General features: G+C 40.2%; 1 protein-coding gene across 2 annotated transcripts in view; it reads right to left on the bottom strand.

Moving 5' to 3' along the window:
- The window catches only part of mgll (monoglyceride lipase), a 33,691-nt gene that overhangs the window by 9,204 nt on the left and 4,813 nt on the right, over positions 1 to 19,674 (bottom strand). The window contains exon 2 of one of the 2 annotated variants that reach the window (XM_079557855.1): positions 15,430 to 15,550. In XM_079557855.1, coding sequence (XP_079413981.1) covers positions 15,430 to 15,542 — 113 coding nt within the window. In that variant the 5' untranslated portion in view covers positions 15,543 to 15,550. Of the gene's footprint in view, positions 1 to 15,429; positions 15,813 to 19,674 lie in introns of those variants that run through there. The other variant, XM_079557854.1, reaches the window with a different exon arrangement.

The raw sequence follows: 19,674 nt of genomic DNA, 5'->3' as shown, positions 1-19,674 counted from the left end.
TAATACAGAAACCTGCCCCCAATGAATGAATTGTATCATTTTATGTTATAGTTCAACTCTAGAGAGCCGTAATGTTATGACAGCCATGGTTCTCAAATTATTCAAACAGAGTGCACCTCATGAAATGTTTGATCTTTATGTTTTATGCTATATTCCCATTGTGTGTAGCAGGCCAAACTATTTGAGCGAGAAGTTTAAGCTGTACATTAATGTATAAATCCCAGCGGCAGTAACTGTCTCTTGTTCAGTTCTACAGTTCGATGAATCAGAGTGAAAGAATGAGGAGACTGAAGCTCTATTCATCAGAGTGGAGCCCGAGCTCATTACGAACAAAGAGACGCCCTCACTGGACTGAGCGGATTTCACACCGTCCTCTCCACTCAAAGATCACTCGAGTCTTCTGGGGTAAAAGTAGTAGCTGTTTCATTCTATTGTGGAATTGCAAGAACTCACCTAGAAAGAGAACTGATACCACAATGCTGAACAAGGAACAAACCAAACTTTCAGGGTTAAATGAGCAACTAGGGTTTGAGTCAGACAGGAAGTAGCCTAAATATAAAACAAGACGTACTGGGTCAGCTGTAGACCTCAGCCAAGGCATTGTCGACATTTTGGAATCATTTTGTTGCATGTCAGTCTAAAATTAGCGCAGGTTTCATGGCTTTAAATGATGAGAATCAGAACAGCGCCAGTGAATACATGCCTTTGTTAGTTACAGTTCAGACCCACAGGCTGCAGAGGCTGAATCCGTCCACTCTGTCAGTCCATTCTTTGTGCTAATGCTAAGACGTTGACTTTTACAATTGGCAGTAAACGCACCATTCCTTGCATTCTTCAGCTCTGGGTCTCAATTAACCCCATATTCTCCTGACATCAAAATGTATAAAGTTAAAAAATGATCACCGCAGATATTCAACCTCTCACCATCTGCCTTAACCGAGCGTATTTTCTCCAGTTAAGCATCAAACACAGACCAGGGCTGAAGAGGGTCAACCAAAAACAACAGAACTAATCCAGGGGATATTTGCTACTCTCTGTCCTCTACATGAACGTTGTTTTGATCCAAGATACACAAAGGAGACAAGTACAACTAAAATATTTATCTGAAAGGAGTAGACATAGTGAAACCATCTGTTGTTTCTTCATTATAAACATGTACAGAGCAGATACAAAGGTTTTAAAAAGTTGTTCTTTGACCTTGTCCAGATGACTACCTTTTAAAATCACGGCTGGCAGATTGAGAGTTAGCACAAGTATAGAGTACTGTAAATGATGCACGTTTAGGTCCAATAAGCTTCACGTATTGTCACATTTTCGTCACGTTTTTTGTCACAGTTTCTTCGAGTTCATGTTAAGTTATCTTCACGTTTTTGTTGCTCCTTTGTGGCATACTTGTTGCTTTTTCATCACTCTTTAGTCATATTTTTTGTCGTTTTTCCATTGTGTTTCTGTTGCTTTTCTGGCCCTGTTTTTGACACTTTTTTCAAGAAGCTTTTAGATTTTAGTAAAAGCCAAACTGGAGAAAATCTGCTCGGTTCAGATGGGGGTTAAGAGGTGAAATTGCCTTCACTACAAAGCCTGTTGAAGTGTCTGATGTTTGTCTTCTAAACAGAGTCTGCAGTTCAAATCCAGTTCAAGCCAGTGCATGATGGAAGTGTCTTTATGTGGCGGTTAAAGAGGCCATCGGTGCAGATTGGCAGCCACAAATAGATAACAGTCAGTAGCGGCACTTTCAGAAACGCATCAAGTCAAGACAACCATGAAGTGAATTACATTGTATGTTTAAAGCAAGTGAGAAAACACAAGTGAAGTCAAGAGTTCAGGCAGGAAGTAAGAAACCGCTAGCAGCACAGAATAAATATAGAGTGGAGTGGAGGGGGAAGTATGAGGCTTAAGTGAGTTCAACATGAAAGAACTTCGGCCGGGCAGGACTTAAAGAGCTTTGATTCTTTTGTTTGAGTAATTATGAGAAAAAACGTGACCACAAAGCACGAAAATCTAAAGCTTTATACGTGGATGGAAAACTGGATAAAAAAACTATGATTTTGGTGACAACTATTGATCGTTTTAAATTGAACAAGGACAGCCTGGGACATCAAAATGAAGAAACAAGTTGTGCTTTTAATGTATCTCACTCACCTTCAAACCAACTTAAAACTCAAAAAGAAGCCAAATGTATTCATGTATTCCTCTGATGTGGAATGTGTTGTTCCACTGCATGCAATATTGAGGCAGGTGGGCAGATAAATAGTACAATAGTAAATGGTAAAGCGGCAGCTATACCGAGCAAATGACTCAGAATCCATTGTTTTTTCGCTGCTGACACTTTCTGAAGCTATTGTGCAGCTTTAATCATCACTCCATGTTGCCCTAAAAGAACTGCAGGTTCCTGTCAAACTTTAAACCTATATGAACCCCCATTCATTCTTGTCGAACTACTTTGAACCCATTCACTGCACAAACCAACATGCTCATTTAGCATGTCTTCAACATACCACGTTCTGTCCAGTCACAGCAGCACATGCTCTCACCTCATTCTCATATTTATATTGTACATACTTTACCTAAGCCAAGCTTTCTGTGTCCTTCAAACAGTAACCTGCACTTGTCAATCATTATACTCTCAACTCCCTCTTTAACTTTCACCCAATTTCCGTTTCTCCTTGTTAATAAAGATGGACACTGCAGTTTTCTTTTGACCGTGACATTTGCTCCAGATCTATATAACCAAAAATGAGGTTACAATGATCTTCTGCCACGTTGGATGTTTGAGGATCACTGGAGTCCACCGCTAATGTCACTTCTGTCTCTGAAAATATTTGTACTACTCTGTACTGATAAAAGAGAAACTCATTGGATTTAAGCATGGGTTGAACCAGGACTAAAGCAGGACGTTTGTGAGTGCGTGTGTGCCAGATCCTAACAAAGGTGAAAGGTGAATGTTCTGCTTCTGAGGCTGTTTCAGTTCTGATGCTGAAGTGGTTTGGCCTGAATATTTCATTATTTTAAATGAGCGTGGTTTCAGGTCATTAGTGGTCTCATCTTGCATTGAGAGGGAGAACACACTTAAGCAAGATTTACCAGGACTAAGATGCTTGATGATGATGTAAAGCTGTGGTTCACAACCTTTTTTTCCTTTAGACAGGCTCACAACCCATTCCTGTTTTAGCAGTTAGATACGAAAATCTTTAAAGAGGGGGTATTTGCAGGTATTTGGTAAGTCTTTAAGTCTTTATCATTGTCTTACACTTTGTTATTTAGATAATGCAGTATTCTTCTGCATCTGCGTTCATGACTTTTTCTCAACTCCCCCGTACACCTGCCCTCCAGTCACCAGGCGGGTGCCCCTACCCAAGAACAAATGCCCCATCACGAGAACCAGGGGCACAAGTCGGCACCCAAGTTTCGAGAAAAACGCAAAAGAGACAAGTGAGCGACAGCGGGACAGAGATGCTGCTTTGCTCCCCAGACACCACTTTGGCCACGCAGCTTCAGTGGCCAAGTTAAAAAAAGATGCAAAACAGTAAGTTTTGCATCTTTTTATTACGGTGGATTTTGCGTTTCAGTTGATCTCTGATGTCTGTTTCCGCGTTAGAATACGCTCGTCTCCTGTTACCTTTTGTTGTTTGGGGAGGAGGCACCACTGCTTTGGTTTGCATTGCTGACACATCCTTTAGTGAACAAATCCAACGCAAAAAAGGCAGTTTTATACATACGTCTATTGTCGATCAGTTCTCTTATTTCCAGTTCCAAAATTCAACTTGCCACATCTTCTCCAAATATTATCAGATTTCCATGTGTTACACATTGTTGGAAACTTTGGAGACGACACTTTCACAAGCTATGTCCAACTCAAAATGCCCCCTGAGTTGTGTCCCCTGTTTTCGTGATGGGTCACAAATTCCAACACGTGGCCTGGTGCATTGTGCATTTCCCATAACTTTAACCTGATTTAGCATTATGTTCTTTTGTAAAGGCGCATTGAGTTGCCTTGTGTACGAAATGCGTGGTATAATTAAAGTTGCCTTGCCTTGCCTACTGTCTGGCGTGCTGTGTTTACATACATGAGTCTCATTTGTGTTTCCGGATCAAATAAACAAATAAAACCCATATCCACCCCGGTGGTAATTTACTACCAAACAGGAACTGTCATCACTTTAAAAACCTAATGGACTCTCTCTCATTATGTTCTCCCTACGGCAATTCTAACCAAGTTTGGTGCCAGTGTTGTGACTGAACAAAGTGATGCTCAGGAGCTGGATGCGGTCGTCATGGAAACAGTGGCATCCTCCGTATCTCGCACCGACAGAGACAGAGTTGCGTTTATAAAGACCGGAGTGTTTACCATTCATCACTGTCAGCTGCGGCTCAGCATTCGCACCAGGACTATTACCTCAGCACGCAGACAAGTGAGCGACAGGCTTCAGCCTAAAATGTGATTCGTAAAAATAAAAGTTACATGAATTGTGTAGGGACTTCAGGAGAAAATGTTTTGACCCAAAATGATGTATTGGATCAGTGGTCTCATTCAGCATCTGTGCTTTGTGAACGCTTCAATAAAGTGTCTGAATAGCTCTGCTGGAAACAGTGGGGAGAGCAGCCCATGGAAGAGAAAGCATTTGCAGCATGGTGGTTGTAGTCAATATGACACCACCAGAGAGAGGATTTGCATGAAAGGACATTTGAGAGCTGAAATGATCAAGATGTGATAAAGTAAGAACGTTTTTAGGGCTGTGCACCAAATTATCATTGTCGCAGTTTTAGGTGGCGCAAATGCTATTGTAAGAATCATGTAGTCTTCCATCCAACATCCGACCGAGATTGACAACCTAACCTTGTTGTTATTATCCTAATCGTTTTCCATTTAGGCCTTTTTTTTGGTTCTGCTTTCATATTTTTAAAGTCTTGTTTTGACCTAATTTGTTGAATAAAACAAAATGCTTTTTGTTTAAACTGAATTGACCAAACTACGCTGAAATGGTTTAGCAAAATATCCTGATAAAATTGCAAATGCTTTTCATAATGGTGGGGGGGGGGGGGGGGGAGCACAGGGAGGGCAGGGAGTTCAGCTTCCTGATGGCCTTGGTGTATGAAACTGTTCTTCAGTCGATTCTGATTCCGAGTGGATTCCGCAGTCTCCTCCTTGAAGGCATTACCTTGAAGAGACTGTGTGATGGGTGCGTATATATATTTAAAAAAATTCTCTTATCAAGGAGCCCTAGATTTTAACTTCTTGTTTCAGTTGTTTACGTAATGGCCTGAAATGGCATTTTCTTCAGTTCAGGATGATGCAAACGCTCCGAATGGAAGGTCTTAAAAATTGTAGGGCGAGAATGAAAAGATAAAGACATTTTTTTTTAAGGATTAACAGCCTTATAGTACATTGTGGTTAAAAGGTCCACACGTTCCATTAAACATCCCACCTCAAACATGACCCATTCACAGCTTTGTTTACACACAGCACACTGGTGAATGTGAGGGAGCAATCACTGAAAAGACCGACCTCAGCAGCCTCTGTCTCATTAAAACGGCTGTAAATGTATAGGCGTATCCTGTTGTGTACTAAGACTTGATTCGGTCTGGAGATTTCTGTTTTGCTCATGGTTGAAAATAGGAAGCCTGAGATTCAAAGATGCCCTTTATTTGTCCAAATTTGTGTTAAGGTTTTTTTCCTATCTAGAAAAAAATGACCAGGTTAAACTCAATTCCATCCTGATCCTCCTCAAGATGTTTTTTTCTAATGGCTGCTATACTTCCACATGTGAAACGTTTACACAGATGAACACATTTAAGGGAAGAAAATTGAAAATTGAAATACAGTAGGTACAATTGCTCGTGTTGCCAGATCCTAAATGATCCCTCAAATTCCTCGCTCTGATCCGCAGATAAGCCCCACCCAAAGTCCTCAAGCCCTTGATGTTGCGTTCAGATCCACATGTGTGTCTGATTTCACACCGCCACTGCCACATGTTCCGCTCACTCCGAGGGGAAAAAAAACCTGGAGCAGGATCAGAGAGAGCAAGCACTTTCTACATACTGTATGAAAGAAAAACGATCAGAAAGATTTGTGTCTGCGTGCGTTTAACATGTGCGAGGATCATAAAAGTGAGTTATGGTTTTGTGCGAACATCTCAGAACATCTGGAGACAAACTGAGTGCAGAGATATGAACATGAAAGGTATAGCATCTGAGTGAGGAAGATAAGAAACATACTGAGGTTGACTGAGAGGGAATGGGCCTGGCTCAACTGCAGTGGCCAATATTGAGGTGAACACTTTGAGCCTGGCGCTTGTAATGAAAAAGATACCGGGAATACTGTTTAGTTTCATTCATGCGTGTTAGAGGACTCTGCCTGTGTCCTTTCAAGTGCCCCCCATGGGCTGATGTCATGTTTTCTTAAACTCCTGACATCTTCACTGGACTCATTCTGAACATTCCACGGCTCAAATTACCAAAACAAATGATGTCCTGCTCACAGATGTTTTTATTAGCTCTATTTAATCTGCTTTATTTTCAATTACAAATGAAACCTAAGCCTAATAAAGGGATATGATGCTTTTTCCAGGTATTTGCTAATAATGTGTATTTGATTTACAAATACACATTAACCAGTCACAGATGCTCAAAAGGAGTAGGCTGAAGCAAGAAGCTTATGAGGGCATGTGTGGCCGTAGTAAAGCTGTGGCGAGTGTTTTCACTTTGCGATGAGAGGATTAGGCTTAGCAACAGATCAAGAGGTGAGAAAAGCATTTCCTGGATGTGTTGGACCTCAGGAGGAGCAGTTGGGTAAAAGGAGGAGCTTTTTGGAAGCAGATGCTAAGAATAGCCACTGGCGAAGATCCAAAGATCCCTGAAAGATACGCTGGCACCTCGATACACAACTACAGGTACGTTTTTGACGAGAGAACAAATTTGTAAAAGGGTAAAAAAGCTCCCTAATACCCTAACCCTTTAACTGTTTTGCATCCTTGCATTGTCCACTGGCCCATGTATATCACGAGATGTCACAAAATAAATTTAGTGTCATAGCAATATGCAAACAGGCAGCAACCTCCCGCTTTCACGGTACAGTGGTACGGTGTTTTTTGCCTTTCTCTGCAAACTGCATTTGTGGTTTCTGTGTTTCACATTGTTTTATTGGATACTTTTGTACGCCTGTGTTTTTGTGCGGTTCGGTGGGGTTTTTTTTACTGATGAGAGTCCGTAATGGTCCTGAAGAAAGCAGCTTTTTAAGAGTAAACAAACAGCAGCTTATGAGCTAAAGACATTTTGGAGCTACACATGTCTGACACTGAAAAGAGGCACCAAGAGCCCCCACACCTGCAGCACAGTAGAGGCATCACAAGGCGCTACAGGAAACAAAAAAGGGACAAACGAGGAGGTATCCGGGCAAGACTCACAGCAGCTAAGCTAATGGACGTTCACTGGAGAATAAAACAGATGAACCGCAAAGCTCTTCCAATATGATGTTGAAAGACTGGAGCGGAGGGAGCCGCAGAGAAGGAAGAGGAAGGAGCTGACCAGTGCAGGACACCACGCTCTCAACCAGGGACAAACCCAGGAGGCGCTGCACAGTTTCAGAAGATTAGAAGAGACTGAAGGCAGCCAGCTAGGTTTCTTACGGGTACTACGGTTTCCCCGACCTCTAAAAACATGCTGGTCAGGTCGGCCCATTCATCTTTCAAACTGTTCAATTCATATAAATGCATTAAATCTATATTTTATTTATTCTATTCTGTTGTTTTAATCAGGCCACATGATCTTCTCCTTCCTCACCATTACCAATGCCCAAATATAAATTGCTTAAGGACAGGTGAACAATGTCTCCTCAAAACTTCATATTGTACCTAATGTTAGCACTATAAACTAACCTAATATGCAAAAAGGACTCACCCAAAAGACATGATCTCACTTTACAAACCCATTATATCACCACATGTCCTCATTCCCTCCCTTTGAAGTGCACTGTTTCCTAAAGCTGAGAGTCCATTTGTGTAAACACATTCAGAATTATCAGGTATAACTCGGACCAAAGCAAACATTTCCTGTAGTGTTTTTCCCACAACATCCTGACCCTTCACCCACTCACCTCTCGCCTCATTCAAACACTGCCCCTGAACCTGAACCTGAGCCTGAGCAGAGACACAAATGCAGGAGCAGCAGACCCACCTTACTCACACACAACCTGTCTGTGAAGAAAAGGTAGTGATAAATATAAATGCAGCTCTAATGCAGCATCTAATCAATGCAAAAGTCAACACATAAACACTCTGGCCTAGTTTTCATTCCAAAACTGTGGCTTCATCAAAAGACTAAATGTGTCCACGAAAAACCAGATGATCCGAACCTTAAAATACTTAAGACACTATATCTGCTCGATGTGGGAGAACCTGTCGTGGTCTATAAGTGGAAAGAGCGGAGGTGGCTCAAAAGTCAAACCTTGTTCCTCAAAAACAGATGCTCAGTAGCAGCGGAGTTCAGATCAATATTTACCAAAGTGACCCATTTTCACAGCTTTAGTCCTGGCAGCTCCTCTCCCTTCTCCCTCCTCTCTCTCTCTCTCTCTGTTGGCTACTGCCCACTCTGACAACCTGCCTAAAACTGACACAATTTCCACATTTTCAAAAAGCCGCCTTGCGAGTCCTGTAAACAGTGATTTATGATGCTAAACACTGGCCAAAAACACAACCAAATGCCAAAGTAAATCCAACATCCTCTATCCAAACGATCTCAATATGGACACCTCAGACTTTATCTAAATGTGTAAAACTACCAGCAGCAGTTTTGGACACCTGCTGGACGCCTCTATAGGGAGTCAAAACAAAGAAATGTACTCTGAACGAATCCTAATCGCACAGAGAACCAAGAAACAGTCCAGACTTCTGCAGAATCAAACAGGAAAAGCTCTAAATGGTTTAAGGTCAGAGAGATGAATATGTTCAAGAGGAGATGCCTTCTACATTGCACTACAAACCAATGATTGGACCATTAGAATGGGACGGAGGGAATATGAGGACAGTCCCAGGCATTTCTTGCTTTCAAAAAGAAAGTATGACTGGATCACCAGGATAAAATAGTAAATGGCAATTTTATAGCAATACTTAAAAACGTGCACGCAGTGTAGGACATCAACTATCATAATATTCTCAGCTCAGTGAGTATGCTTTAGCCCAGTCTAAACCCAAGGCCTCTTTTTTCTTTCTTTAAATAGACAGACTTGTGTGTGTTGTACATATTTAGTCCAGAACCTTACGCAAGAGCTACATGACCACTGCTGAGGTCTGAACAGGTTTCACGTGTTTAACTTGCACTCAAATCTGTCAGTTGGTGCTGTTGAGAGTGGCCCAATGTTCAGAGATGGTCTTAAAGTGTGATGTGTGACAAAGGTATTGACATATATGGACATTGTCTCACGCTAGGGAATCTCTCACCATGAGCCCAAACAGTGACTGGGTTTTCCATAAAACATCATAATCGTTGATGTCGAGACTTTTCATGAACAATATTTTGCATTGAATTGATTCGTCCCCTATAGACTCCTGCTCAATGCGGTAGCACTGGTTAAAACGTTGAGTTGTCCCATGGTATGTTCAGACATATGAGAGCAGTGGGCTAAGCATTTACTCCATAACTAGAGGGTAGCCGGTTCAGACCTCACAGGCAAGTTTTGTTTTGCTTGGCAAGGCAACTCACTGACCTAGCCCACAGCAATCCTCATGAAAGTGGCTGATGGTAACAGGAATGGAATTGCTGAAAGAAACACTCCAAATGTCTCCAAAACAAGTTGAAAGATTTAAAATGAAAAATAAATAAAAGTTGTGTGTGAGGGCATGTGACAGCGCAATCTGGCTCCTCCCACAAACTCCTGACTCAGAACGACTGATGCCTGTATTTACATATTCATAAAGTGACTCATGCTTCTCCATCATCTGGACGGACAGCCAGACTGTACCAGCAAAACAAGTCTCAAACTGGAAGAGAAAGCTGTGAGTCCCGCAGTTAAGCAGTGAAGACACTATATTATGCGTTATTACAACTTTTAAAACTTGTGTCTGGATAGAAAGTACCATACAAATGATACAAATGCCTTTAACTAGCTGAGCCTGTTCCAACAAATGTGTACATGAGCGTTCCATCCCCATACATATGAATGGTGAAGCCAGTCCTCATAATGAAGTATTGCGGCTGGCGAGGTATGACATGTCTGCTTCATGGCATTTATATACTGTATATGGTTTCGCTATCATTAAAATATTATAAGATTATGCTTAGTGGGCATTGGATGGGTAGCTGACACCACAAATAACTGAAAAATATGATTTAGCTTTTAGCTCAGAGGCCACTTTTAAGTAAAATCTAAAAAGGTCTGTTCATTCATAAATGATTCCTAACTAGGCTTTGATCTCGCCTGTTCGATGGGTTGACAACAGCTGAAAACATCTGGATCTTTTATCATTTGCTATGTTTGATGGCTAAATGCTAACGGCTATAGGAAAATACATAGAAAAGGCTAACGGAAAGCTGCTTCTCCTTTAAATTTCTCTTTGGAAATTACCACTTCAGGTGTTATATAATGTAGTTTAGCAGCAGTTTTATCATACAGTATGTTTTACTTCTACTTAATTTTTAATGAAGTATCTGTACTCTTACTTGAGTAAAATAATTGTTACTTTTTCCACTGTGAGTAAATCTTTAAGCAGCAAATGCTTAATTTTAATAAAAAAATAGATGTAGTTTTGATAGGCCTTTTACAGAATGGGACATATGACTCAAATAGTTTCAGTCAATGAAATAAGTAACTAGTGTTTGGCTGATAGTGATATGACCATTAAACATCAAAGGGCTGCAATCGTCAGTACTTAAACAATACCTGGTTTACAATGGGGTACCTGAGATGCAAAAGATATGCAGATATGCAGTTAAGAACTACACTTTACATTACTGGCCGGTAAGTCCGTGGTACTTATAGTGATAATTACTAGTAATTACAGTGGTACTTCTTGGTACTTATTGGTACTTCTTGCGGTACTTACAGTGGTAATTACAGTGGTAGTTACAGTGGTACTTCTTGGTACTTCTTGTGGTACTTACAGTGGTAATTACAGCGGTAAGTACTAGTATTTACAGTGGCAATTCTAGGTTATTATTGTGATACTAAAAGTCATAATTACTAGTAATTAGGGTATGGGGTTAGGGAGACACAGAGTTACCCCTGTATCTCTCATTACTAAGAGATACAGGGGTAACTCTTTGTAATAAAGGTTGTACTTCTATTTACTTTGGTACTTTAAAAGATAGTTTGTAGTAGTTACAGTGATACATCTATGGTACTTATTGGTAATTCAAGGATACTACAGCAGCAATTCATAAGTAGTAAATGAGGTACTTCTACATACAGAAGTAATTTATGATTGTGTGACTATAAAACAACATAAAACAGCACTAGGGAAAACAAGAAGTACAACCTTCATTACTAAGAGTTACCACTGTTTCTAGAAGTACATACCTTGTAATTGTCACTATAGTATCCTTTAAGTACCACAATAAGTACCTAGAATTACCACTGTAATTACCACCATAAGTACCATTGTAGGTACCACTGTAAGTACCAAGGACTGACCGGCCCGTAGTGTAAAGTGTTACCAAATGATAAGCTTCATAAATTAGTAACTTTCTATAGTGCTGTTTCAGGTCACACCAAGCAGTTACTGAGTTACTGAAGGTGCTTTTAACAGAATATTTGGTCCTGGTCTAAACTGGTCCAGATCTGTAGCTGTGAGTGGAGCTGGCTTCAACTTAATGGGGTCCTGACCTCAGACAATTCGCTCTGGTCACTGCGACAACAGCTCATTTACATAATCACAGAACAATAATGAGATGAGGCTGAACTACGACCTGTGTGGTGGAGTTAGCAAGTGCACAAAAACAGGATTATCTAGCCAGAAAAATGCGTCATCTTTTATTAAACTTTCTCAACATCTGAACACCATTTGCCTCTATCAACTTGAAGATTAGTATGAATATTTGCCCACTCGCGGGTCCCAGGATGGTAGAATGTGTTACTGACTTTTATTATGAAACATTATTTGACCACAGTTGTTGTAAGTAATGCACCCAGCCACAAGTCGATATTTACTTTCATTATCTCCCTCTTTCTCCCTCTTCAATATAAAAGCTCTCAACTCGTCCTGGAGGAGCTGTAAACAAGAGCTGAATCAAATAACCCAGGTTAATATAGCTACTGGGACTCCAGGGAAGCTTTTACAAGATAAGAGGGCTCTAAAATAAAAAGTTATTAATAAATGTGCAACAGAAGCAAGCTTAGAAAATTAGATACATGGTTTTATCAATGCAGTTCATTGATGCGGGAGGACTTACTTTTCCTCAGAGCAATCAGTTGAATCGAAATAGCGAAGATTGCATATATTTAGGTCATAGAAAATGTTCTGCAGGGCAAAGATCTTGATGTCTCGTCTCCATAGGGTCTTATAATACAATAATTGTTGTCCTACATTCTGAAACACATGTGATTCTTGTGTCCATCCATCTATTTTCTTCCACTTGTCCGTTGCCGGGTCATGGGGGCAGTTTTTGGAGCTGCCCAAATCACATTGCACCAGCCCCTTATGGCTCCTCCTGCAAGTGGTGGGTCCACAGAAGGACGGCCTCACGATTCAAACCGGGCCTGTTGGTCTCTCATAAGGGGCTTCTGAACCGCTCTTTGTCTGACCCGTCACCTAGGACCTGTTTGCCATGGGAGACCCTACCAGGGGCACGAAGCCCCCGACAACAGAGCTCCCAGGATCATTCGGGTGCTCAAACCCCTCCACCACGTTAAGGTGGCGGTTCCAGGAGGGGAGGTGGCGGTTCCAGGAGGGGTATTTTTCAGGAGGTGATTCTTGTGTTAGTTTCAAAAAGCATTCATAGTATATTTCAGTCTTTGGTCAAACGTTAGTGCCACTTGACAAGTTTATAATAACACTGTGCACTGAATTTTGATTTTAAAACATAAAAAGCTTAAGCAAATCCAATCACAATCGTTATACTCACAAAAAATATTGGTGCGACCTACTCTGTTGTCTTCTTCAATATGTTCCTTCTTTAGCACTGCTCACATTTGTGCCAACACCAGGGCCCGACTGATAACTGTTTGGGTCCGATACCAGTATGAAGGGCATGGCCAACAGCCGATATTTTAAGTAATTTAATTGGATGTATAATTTTTTTTATATCTTTCGAACAGCCTATAGTTTGACACTTATTATTATAGTAAAGGTTTCAATCATATATATATATATATATATATATATATATATATATATATATATATATATATATATATATATATATATATATATATATATATATATATATATATATATATATATATATATATATATATATATATATATATATATATATATATATATATATATATATATATAAAAATACTATCTAATAGAGGTCGACCAAAGTGGATTTGCTAAGGCTGGGATTTTGATTGGCCGATGACGATATGCACCACTGATATTTTTGACCAATATCTTTTTGCGTGAAAGACAAATATTTGGCGATTCCAAAACAAAAAACGGTAAGTCTCTTTCTCTAATGTTTCCTAACTTTACACGCAAAAGTCTTCAACATTAAATACATAAAATAGGTACAAACGTGTGACCGATTTTAACCGTGACGTTTCTCCGCCCCCCTGAGGCCGTGGTTGTTGTGGGAGGGCTCATTTTAAAAGGGACTATACGGAGTTTAAAAATGTTTAAACTAAGCATTTTCCTCTCCCTACATGTTCCAGCAACGTCCTAATGTGTAGAATGAGCTCAGACCTGTTCACCACAACTGCCACTATAATCCTACACTGTCACTCAAAAATGTGTCCGAAGCTCCGTCATGCACGAGCTTAATATAGAAACTGCAGCTACGCTTAAGACCTGAGGTGGCAGTAGTGAGTATAAAAATGACAACTTGCATCTAGTCCCTTTAAAGCAGAACGTCGTTGATAATAAACCTGTTTAACTAACCAGATCAATCATTTGTCTCGACAGTTTGTGGGTGTGAACTGGACCATCTTGATTAGCAAGAAACGTGCAACAGGCCAATGTGGAAGACAAACCAGCCTGTCAAAGTAAGTAATGTTCAAATCACAGTAGGAGGGCCATAACTAATCTTATGGTTTAATTCTCCGGCTCTTGACACCCATTGAATAAATGGAATTGCACCACCTTTTTTGACCCTTAAAAATAGCTGCTTATTGTTCAGAAGCTCAGAAACGACAAAACCAGCTCATCAATACATTTGCATTGAAATTTGCAGCGGCATGCATTAACAGGATCGACTATATGACTGTGAGGGAGGGTTACAAACTAATCATGACCCATTACAGAGTTTATTACCTCCATGCCAGCTATAGCACCATTGTTCACTAAAGTTTGCCAAAAATAACCCCAGTCTCCTGGCAACCACACGCAGCCCTGGTTGATGCGAGAACGCTCCACTAAACGCTCCATAAACTCCAGCTTCCAAACTCCATATACAAGCTTCCTGCACTTCTTTGCTCCACATGTGCTCACCGCTGTTCACTGTTCCTCCCTTGGACTTGTGCTTATGATAGATTCTGACTATTGTAAAAAAAAAAAAATGGACCGTTGCAGATTGGGAGCACCACAATCTGCAACGGTCCATTTTTTACAAATGCATCTCGGCCTCACTCAAAAGATCAATATTATCAAAATGTTCAATTGCGTCCTTATCTAACCGGCAGTGGTCATAATGTTTCGGCTCAGAGAGGTCAATTATTACAAAGAAAGCTGCAAACTGGTGTGAACATTAAACAGGAAGCAGAAGCAGCGAGTCATGTGATTGGTCCAGAAGATTACTTCACAATACAAACCAGCATTATTATCATTATAACTATTATCACTTCAGCTCAATTTTAAACTGCACTTTGCTAGTTTAATATCCGTACAAATCTCCATCAAATCTCTATCATTGTTATGCTGAAGTGCAAAACACTCAAACTTACACAGATCTCCTCGTTTAACAATGTTATTATGCCTTTCATCACGTCAAAGCTCAAATCCCATTGTGTTTGTTATGTAACGCTGCCAGTGGAAGCCTAGTAGTGGCCATTGTTATATGGTAGAATAAGGTAAGAAGCCTATTTAATTGTATTTTATTAACTTATCAGAGCAAGTAAGAGAGCTATAGCCTGATAACGTAGGACTGAAAGCAGAGATGTGCAACAGGTGTTTGCGGCCAAAGTTTCAACAAAACCTATAGAGATACAATTTGGCCATCATAATAAAACAATGTCATTATTTACGACATGGTAGTAACTCAGAAGACCATCAGTGCTGCTGCCATTGCACATGGGTAAACTCTCCCCCATTGCTCTGCCTGTCCCCGGCTCCGTGCACTCACCTCGGCGGGCCGCTGGGCTCCCAGTACCGGCAGAACAGGTGCAGTCCGTCGGCGTTGACGATGTGCGGCAGGTCGCTGTACGGCACTCCCTGCGGGCTCTTTGCCTCGGGCATGGACGGCTCTGGGGACGACACGGACAACAACAGTCTTGAGAACCAGGAGAGCGGCGACAGCAGCGAGGGCACGCCGCACAGGAGGCAGCTGAGCCCGGCTACGGCCACGCAGCAGAGCGCGGTGAGAGCGTGCATCACGGATGTGCAGAGCGGAGCTAGAGGCGGGCTGCTGAAGGCATCACCGCTGAGACGACAGGTTTGTTTCCGTTTGGAGAAGAAAAAGAGACAGACAGACGAGGCGCTGAGCGGAGCGCGCACTCTACTCAGCACCTCCGAGCACGCGCGCGCAGTGTTATGGGAGCGTCACGGCCATATGCGCTCCCCAGCCTGTGCGCACTCTCTCATCTCTGCAGAGGACGACAGAGCAGGCCTGCATGAGCTTTTCAGTGATTAAATATTTCTAAACTAGGACTTCCCAAAAGGATCAGAAGTGTTGCACCCTTTCTTCAGTGTTGTACTTCACAGAACACCGAATGGGTTTCTGGAGAAGCGTCCCCCAGAAAAGTCTACACGAATTGACATTTTCAGCATTTTGTTAGCCTACTTCTATGTAGGCTGATCTCAATGTGTGTAGTAATAATATTATTTCTCAGGGCCAGATTTTGCTTTCAGGTCGAATGTTGCCTATACACCTGGCCCTATCCCTGTATCATAATTAGGGCAGGAACTAACGGTTATTTTGTAATCGATGGATAATTTCTACAATTAATCGGTTGGCTCTGAATGGTGTAGGGAAAATGTATTTAACTTTTTTTAATTTATTTTTATTTTTAATCACAAATAGCTTAAGTGGCGCTGCTTGAGGGTGTGTTAATGGAGTAAACTAATGAGAAATGTTCAGGCAATAAAAGGGAAAAATCCGAGGCACTCAGACACCTGGTTAAAAGTCCTTTATTTTAAATGGACATGCCGACGCGTTTCGGTCGGGTTCGACCTTCTTCAGGGCAGATCAATGCCCTGAAGAACGTTTTGAGTGCGAAACGTTTTGATCCTGAAGAGCACCTGACCTTTACAGACTATCCTACCCTGAAGCGATCACTTTGTTCCTCTCAAAACTATTAAAGGGAAATTTACAAGGTACAAAACACTGTAGACCCTGACTATGATAACAAAGTAGGTTTTCATCAAAAATTATACATTTTTATGTCATTTTTGCGCCATTTACCTCTGTGTGAACCAGAAAACGATTGATCGATTATTAAAATAGTTGTCAACTACTTCAATAATCGTTTAGTCGTCGATTAATCGATGAGTTGTTTCAGCCCTAATCCTAATCATCAAATGTAGTCAATCTGTTATGTATTGAATATTGTGATTCTCAGCTGCGAGACCCTTCCACATATCATGGCCGCAACCCCCCAAAAATGTTTCACTTGAAATAATCAGGCATTGATTATAAATCTTCCAATCAAAAATGAATCTCTTAACTGAGCCCATTTTCTTCAGTTCGGCTTTACCCAAAGCAATAAAAGTGGACTTTTATAGTCCAGTGTAACGCCTCATTTGAAAGCTAAGACCTACAAAACTGCGCGAATATTTTTCCTTGCGTTGTTTTTCACACTTCTCTCATGTTTTCATTGCGATTTATTAACTTTTTTTGTAGCCTTTTTTGTCATTTTTTGTTGCGATAACTCTTTTTGATTTGGGTAATGCCGAACTGGAGAGAATGTGCTCGGTTAAAGTGGGTGTTCAGAGTCAAAATCAGGGAAACATAATAAATAAACCCAATTATTAAATCAAAGCAACAGAGACAGTCTTTGTTGGGGTTTTTTCTTTTTTTTTTTCTTAAAAAGCACCCATAATGAAATGCTTTTATTTATACATTATACCATTTTCATTTGCATTCATTGTTGTCATCATTTTTAATTAAGCTGTGTTTGAAGTTACATAATTGCGAGGACAAAGCTCTTTCCACAATTCCCCGTTATAATTAACTGATGAAAATCTGGCATTATGTTCTTTCTCCACCGCGGCACAGGGGAAACTAATTGAAGTGTGACATACATTATTATAGTATATGAGAGCATTAGTCCCACAGCGCAGTAATTGATTGGTATTTTTTTTTTAATCTAATGTGCACCCAAACACAGCCCATAGTGTCCCGCCGCCACGCCTCCTTACTCCAGACTGTATGGGGTTAATGCCTGGATAAGGCCGGGGATTTGCAGAGTGAGTGTACAGCGATTCTCATTCATGTGGGGATTTAGACGATTACTGGGAGGGCCAGTCCTGGATTTAAGACCGCAACAAAAGCCGGCGCAAAACAGCCATTTTCCAAAAATAATTCACAAACATATTGTTTTGACGATTAACCGCTTACCCCCGCCTTAACCGAGCACATTTTCTCCAATTCAGCTTTACCCAATGTTACACCTCATTTGAAAGCTAAGATTTTTCCTTGTATGTTGTCACTTTTTTGTCATTTATTTTGCCGCTTTTTGTTGCCTTTTGTTCTGCGTTTTTATTGCGTGTTTTTTGTTTTTTCATCATAGTTTTTGTTGTCTTTTCATTACTTTGTTTTTGTTGTTTTTCATTACTTTTTTATTGTTTTTGTTGTTTTTCATCAATTTATTGTTTTTTCATCACTTTTTTTGTTTTTTTTTATCATTGTTTTTATCACTTTTTTTTGTTTTTCATCACTTTTTAATTGTTTTTTGATCACTGTTTTTGTTTTTTTATCATGGTTTTTGTTGTTTTTATCACTGTTTTTGTTGTTTTTTCATCACTTTTTTATTTTTTTTTCATCACTTTTTTGTTTTGCGCAACAAAAAACAATTAAAAAGTGATGAAAAACAAAACAAAAAGAGTGATGAAAAACAATTAAAATTGTTCAATAAACAATAAACTTTTTACTGTTTTTTCATGATGTGACAAAGTAGGAGGTTGCTTTGTTCCCTTAGTTTATTTTGTCACGTTAGTTATGTTCAGGTATTCATTGTTTCACATTTGTCCTTTTTTTTGCAATATCCAACTAAACAGTAAACTAAATTATCCCGGGTTTGTTTTGTTTAGTTGTTTGGTTTACCTTTTCATTTAAGCATCACACACACTCTATTTAGTTTAAAATCTTTTTTGTTGGGTGTAAAATGTTTAGTTTGCAGAACACATCAACTGGGTAATACCTACCACCTGGTCACAAAGAGGAGGTGTGGCCTCGTTGGGCAGCCATTTTAAAATCTTGGGGCATCTCATGGACCAGTCTATGTGCAGGGGGGATTGGTTTGGAGTTTTGTGTTTATTTGACGTTTGTTTGCTTTTGTTTAGTATTTTGTGTTTGAAGGTTGGCAAAGCCTTAACACGTGCGGGGATGAAAGCAACCAGGGAGAATTTGTCTGTACAAGAAACCTATCCTGTGAGTGTAAAATGTAAATATACCTCCAGGTAGAATGTAACTACCAGGGGAGGGGCTTCCTGCTATAAAAGGGTCGGGCAATCAGTCAAGTGAAAAAAACCATGTAGCTGTGTGCATGGGGAGTTTTCCTGAGTTCAGTTAAGTTAAGTTCTGTTGTATGATTTTGTTGAGTTTTTTTGACAGTTCTTTTTTGTAAATATGTACAGTTTTGTTTTTCCCCACGGTGCAATAAATTGGGCTACTCCGGAAGTTTTTTATTCTGCCTCCTGCTTAAACACTTTGGCCAGCATTCCCACACATGACTTTAGTATTGCGTCTGTTGTTTTTGTTGTTTTTTCGTCACTGTTTTTGTTTTTTCCTAACTTTTCCGTTGCATGTTTCGTTGCTCTCTTTGTTATGCTGTCACTTTTTTTGTTGCTCTCTTGAGGTGTTTTTGGCTGCAATTTCATCCCCATTTGCGTCTCGTTTTGTCGCTATTATGCTTTTAGAGCTTCTAGATTTGGTTAAAGTCAAACTGGAGAAAATGTGCAGCTGACTTCAAGAGTTTGAAGTCAGCTGTACAGACAGGCTGCACAATATATCACACATCTGACTCACTGAATGACATCGATGTAGATGCACACGGACACTAATAAATGTAAAAAAGTTCAGATTTAGTATTTTTTTCTAATTTTTTGTTTTGGTCCTGATATAGCGTTTTTGATGTCTGGTTTTGACACAATGCTGAAAATGCAAATTACTTTCATTTATAGTCTATAGTCTATCGTATCTTTAATTGTG

The sequence above is a fragment of the Gobius niger genome, assembly GCF_951799975.1.
Source record: "Gobius niger genome assembly, chromosome: 6".
In the NCBI taxonomy this organism is placed as follows: domain Eukaryota; kingdom Metazoa; phylum Chordata; class Actinopteri; order Gobiiformes; family Gobiidae; genus Gobius; species Gobius niger.
This window is presented reverse-complemented; position numbering and strand designations above follow the sequence as displayed.